Genomic DNA, 6,000 nt, shown 5'->3' with positions numbered 1-6,000 from the left:
ATGTGAAAGATGTTACGTGTTTCCTTACCTGGCGCTCGGCGTGAAAATAGGATTGTCGGATCGGAGTCAATATAATGATGCACATCGCGAAGTGCATCAAATCTCGTGAGCATGTTGATTAAAAACATGAAAAGACTTGGAAACTATCTGTTGACAACGAGTTGATGGTCCACATGATTTGCAAATCCTGCAATCGACCGAAATCTGCACGACAGTTTACTAACCGGATTTCGATTTCGTTGCGCGATTTTGATTGGACTATGCATAGACTCGTTAGTCAAGTCAAAGTGTAACTCCATAATGCCAGTCTAGTTCGGCAAGTGTGGAAACTGGACTTTATTAGTCAGTTAACTCCCTTGCCTCTGAAAGATGAGGCTCGTTTGAACGAGAGGATATATTTATCAGACTTGGTGGAAAATGTCTAGACTTCGAATCAATTCATGTGAAACAATAGTCATCGGACGTTGCTTAAAATCCGAGAAATGATTTTTAAGGCTTATGGAAAACTGTGAAAATGCAACTTTTCGTTGGAGCCTTCTCCTTCTGTGTAGAAGCCATGTCCATCGGCCGACCATGCAATAGCTTCACCTCGATGCTCTGGGTGGTACCCATGAATAGCCTTTCCCGGATGACTCAGCGCTTTCTTCACATTCATATCGGGCATAGACCATACATAGACGTGATCTAATGTCTTTATCAAGAGTTGTTTCCCATCTGGGGAGATATCTGCCGCTAGAGGGCCTTTGTTGGCGGTGGTGATGGGCAAGGTCAGAACAGTCTTCACTGCAGCCTGACTTCCGCTGGTCCATCCGCTCGAGGGAAGTTGTCCGAGAGTACTTCCGGTTCCGGTTGCCTCGGAAAGGATGAATACGTTTCCTGCAGCATCAACCATAAGCGATTCGGACATGGGATGATTCCACCTGAAGTAACGAGAAGAAGAGAATGTAACGAACCCCTTATTTTTAATCAATACTTGGACTGTTGTGTTCGGAGTAAGTATATAGGGTGAGTTGGGTATTCCTGTTAAACTGTGGGATGGTATGTCAATGGTGGGCTAGCACTATAAAAGTGGCCTGAATCCTGGTTTAGTGGTAGAGCGTCCGCCCGGAGAGCGGAAGGTCCGGGGCTCGATCCCCGGCCGCGTCATACCAAAAGACGTTAAAATATGGTACTTGTTGTTACCCTGTCTGGCGCTCAGCATTAATGGGCTAAAACAAGGACTGGTCGGCTCGGAGTCAGTATACTGTGTCTGAGTTGGGTATTCATGTTAAACTGCGGCATGGTATCTCAGTGGGCTAGCACTATAAATCGGCATCAGTCCGGACTAGTACAAGCAGCCACACACACACGTACATGCACGTCGCTATATAAGTGCAATAATCTTGGACGCGACGTTAAACCCAATTTCACCTCACCTCACCTCACCTCACCTCACCTCACCTCACCTCACCTCACCTCACCAAAGTGGTAAAAGTTTTGAGACCTGCATCACTTCGGGCTTTCCTCCAGCATTAAGTTCACACCCCGTGAAATAACTGGAATACTGTTCAAAGCGGCTCACTCACTCACTCACTCACTCACTCACTCACAAAAGCCTTACGTGTAGTGGTATTTGCCGGCACTCACTCACTCACTCACTCACTCACTCACTCACTCACTCACTAAAGCCTTACGTGTAGTGGTATTTGCCGGTGAGCGGAATGTCCTGGGTGAAGGTATAGTCCGGTTCTTTCACTCTGTAGACCACGTTGCTGGACTTATGTTTGGTGTTCCCCGAGTCGGCAATGTAGATGCAGCTGTCGCCGTCGGGACAGGGACCTACAGCAATGTCTTCCCAGTCAGCTTCTTCGCCATGCTGGACTATCAACACTCCTGTAACAGAACATTTTCGATTAGCCAGTATAATAATTGTTTTATTATCACACAATTCCGGCAGATGAAAGTATACACTTGAAAAATTGATTACAAACGTTATCAAAACGTTACTAGGCTGAAAACAGTCGCCGAATGACAACAAAGGTAAGGCCCTTGATACAACTAGGACCATCGAATAAATATTTCTTGTTTGTTTCATTTTTAGTCACAATCAAACAAATGAGTGTTTACTTTCTTTTGTCCGGCAGTTAGGGTTAGGTTAAGAGTTAGGTTAGGGTTTAGGTTTAGGGTTAGGACATCTTACATAGTGGAGGGGATATGGCGAAAATTGTGCATTTCAGGTTAAAAGCGCCAAACTTTGCACTATTACATTGAACCATTCCGAATATTTCTTGATATGGATCCATGTCAGCAGCGCCCCCTGGTGGCAGAAAATCCAAGATGGCCGCGAACATTGGTGAACACTGATGAAATCAATCTATACTTAATATATCATACTTATCTGGACACCAGTGGAATATTTACCTTTGACGCTGCCGTCAGTGGCATCCAGCATGTACACGTTCCCATCCCCTGCGTTGTCTTGGATGGCGTACAAAATGCCCGGATGGCGTCTGCTCGCTGCGAGACCGGATATCATGTTGAGATGTCCAGGGAGTCCCGCAGCTGTTTGATATCGATATAGTATGTGTATGTTGTTAAATGCATTAAAACAGCAAACAGGATCAAATGAAATCGTACAATTAGACCCAAACGTCATTATTTCGAATATCGAAACTGATTCCATTGAGTGTAAAATGTAAAATAGTGGTGAACATTATATGATTTGTTTGTTTGTTTGTTGTTTAACGCCGCACTCAGCCATATTCCAGCTATATGACGGCAGTCTGTAAATAATCGAGTCTGGACCAGACAATCCAGTGATTGATAACATGAGCATCGATCCACGCAATAGGGATCGATGACATGAATCAACCAAGATAGCGAGCCTGACCACCCGATCACGTTAGTCGCCTTTTACGACAAGCTTAGTCACCTTTTACGGCAAGCATGGGTTGCTGAAGACCTATTCTACCCCGGATGAACATTATATGAATGGGTCATTGAAATCAGTGATGACACCAGGTGTTCGCTGAAAAGTTTAGCAGGTCCTGCTGTAAATGTAACACCTGCCAATCCCACAATTTGCACGTGCCTTTGTTTAAAGAGCTGTGAAATCTCTACGTGAAGCGTGGCATACGATGGCGTGTGCAATTTATGCTATGACAGTGAGAACCAGATCAGATACACTGATATATTTAGTTATAAAGTTGAGTGACGACATTGATATATGATATCAAAAAAAGGTCCTCAGAAGAAACAGCAGCTTTGAAAATAACCAAACTACACCCCCAACACCCAACACCCAACCCCTAACCTCCACTACAACATACCCAAACTATTGTACGTGGACAAGGAAATGGGTAGAAAGTCATTCTTGAGTTAGACACTTCAGTTAAAGGTTGTCAAATCGCAAATTACTGAACAAGGCCCTTAGTTGATTTTCTGCATTCTTGCTTCAATGCAGTATTTGTGATCCGATTGAGCAGACTAGAACAGGCCGGACACAAGTGGACGCCTTCGGTTATCTAAGCCTGACCGACCGCCTCCGTGGTCAAGTGGTAGAGCGTCCGCCCGGAGAGCGGAAGGTCCGGGGCTCGATCCCCGGCCGCGTCATACCAAAAGACGTTAAAAGATGGTTCTTGTTGTTACCCCGTCTGACGCTCGGCATTAAGGGGCTAAAAGAAGGACTGGTCGGCTCGGAGTCAGTATACTGTGTCTGAGGGGGGTATTCATGTTAAACTGCGGCATGGTATCTCAGTGGGCTAGCACTATAAATCGGCATCAGTCCGGACTAGTACAAGCAGCCACACACACACACGTGCATGCACGTCACTATCATAGTGCAATAATCTTGGACGCGACGTTATCCCAATTCCACATCATATCTAAGCCTGACCTGACACAAGAGACAAGCTAGTTTCTCTAGTGTGTGCGTTTGTGAGTGAGTTGGATTTAACGCCGCTTTTAAGGGTATTCCAGTTACATCACGGCGTGTCAGCTTAATGTGGGAGGAAAGTCCGAAGTGATGCAGAGACAAGGAACAAATTAGACTGTCTAGAGCAGACTGTCTAGACAGCCTGGGCAAATCGAATAAGCGACACAGTCAAAGAAAAAAAGTTAAAGAAAGTGACCTGTGTTCTCGAATTTGGGTCGTACACCTTTACAACTTGGTAAAATCCACGAGCACGGACATGGTGGTGACAAACCAAGAAACAAGTCAGAGAAATCCGGGATTCGAACGAAGGATCCTGGGGTCTTGGGGCTCTAAGGGAAGAAAAACTACACAGCGAATCCACCCGTTCCTAAGTCGACTAAACTCAATAACATAACTTACCTGCGTAGGACAACGCGACACACGCGGTTACAAAAACAACAATCATGGCTATGGACACGAAATACTGTTAGAAAATGAAAAAACCGTACGACACAGACGGGCACGAGTGAAGAGCAAAGTCGTGAATGTTGCCAGGTGTTGACCTTTATCTATGGGAATGTTGTACTTTTACTATGGAATGACAGTCTACATTAACCGTTACCAGGTCGTATTGACCTAGTTTTTAACATATGGTTTAGTGGTTCAATGGAAAACAACACCGATTTTTTTTTCAGATAGTTAAAATTTTCGACAAATATTATTTGTACAAGGGTGTAGATACTGTAATACAGTAATCAATGACACGTGTAACTGCTTACACCTGTAATCACTGATATTTGTAATTGCTTACACCTGTAATCACTGATATGTGTAACTACGTACACCTGTAATCATTGATATGTGTAACTGCTTAAACTTGTAATCTCTGATACGTGTAATTACTTACACCTGTAATCACTGATATGTGTAACTGCTTACATCTGTAATCACTGATATATGTAACTGCTTACATCTGTAATCACTGATATGTGTAACTGCTTACACCTGTAATCACTGATATTTGTAACTGCTTACACCTGTAATCACTGATATTTATAACTGCTTACACCTGTAATCACTGATATGTGTAACTGCTTACACCTGTAATCTCTGATATGTGTAACTGCTTACACCTGTAATCACTGACATTTATAACTGCTTACACCTGTAATCACTGATATATGTAACTGCTTACACCTGTAATCACTGATATGTGTAACTGCTTACACCTGTAATCACTGATATGTGTAACTACGTACACCTGTAATCAATGATATATGTAACTGCTTACACCTGTAATCACTGATATATGTAACTGCTTAAACCTGTAATCACTGATATTTGTAACTACGTACACCTGTAATCACTGATATGTGTAACTGCTTACACCTGTAATCACTGATATTTGTAACTACGTACACCTGTAATCACTGATACATGTAACTGCTTAAACCTGTAATCACTGATATATGTAACTGCTTACACCTGTAATCACTGATATATCTAACTGCTTACACCTGTAATCACTGATATTTGTAACTACGTACACCTGTAATCACTGATATTTGTAACTACGTACACCTGTAATCACTGATATGCGTAAATGCTTAAACCTGTAATCACTGATATTTGTAACTACGTACACCTGTAATCACTGATATGCGTAAATGCTTAAACCTGTAATCACTGATATTTGTAACTACGTACACCTGTAATCACTGATATTTGTAACTACGTACACCTGTAATCACTGATATGTGTAACTGCTTACACCTGTAATCCCTGATATGTGTAACTGCTTACACCTGTAATCACTGATATGTGTAACTGCTTACACCTGTAATCACTGATATGTGTAACTGCTTACACCTGTAATCCCTGATATGTGTAACTGCTTACACCTGTAATCACTGATATGTGTAACTGCTTACACCTGTAATCCCTGATATGTGTAACTGCTTACACCTGTAATCACTGATATGTGTAACTGCTTACACCTGTAATCACTGATATGTGTAACTGCTTACACCTGTAATCACTGATATGTGTAACTGCTTACACCTGTAATCCCTGATATGTGTAACTGCTTACACCTGTAATCACTGACA

At 42.6% G+C, this 6,000-nt stretch overlaps 1 protein-coding gene across 1 annotated transcript; it reads right to left on the bottom strand.

Annotated features, from left to right (window-relative positions):
• Positions 1–307: 307 nt before the first annotated feature.
• Positions 308–4,437, bottom strand: LOC125371594. Its single transcript, XM_046508552.2, has 4 exons — positions 4,313–4,437; positions 2,401–2,541; positions 1,674–1,872; positions 308–920 (listed from the first exon to the last, which is right to left on the bottom strand). The coding sequence occupies exons 1-4, from the start codon at positions 4,356–4,358 to the stop codon at positions 497–499; spliced, it is 810 nt and encodes a 269-aa protein (XP_046364508.1). The 5' UTR covers positions 4,359–4,437; the 3' UTR covers positions 308–496.
• Positions 4,438–6,000: the final 1,563 nt, after the last annotated feature.

Source organism: Haliotis rufescens, unplaced genomic scaffold (assembly GCF_023055435.1).
Source record: "Haliotis rufescens isolate VD_foot unplaced genomic scaffold, xgHalRufe1.0.p SCAF_60, whole genome shotgun sequence".
Taxonomy (NCBI): Eukaryota; Metazoa; Mollusca; class Gastropoda; order Lepetellida; family Haliotidae; genus Haliotis; species Haliotis rufescens.
The sequence above is the reverse complement of the archived record's forward strand: the minus strand, read 5'-3'. Positions and strand labels throughout refer to the sequence as shown.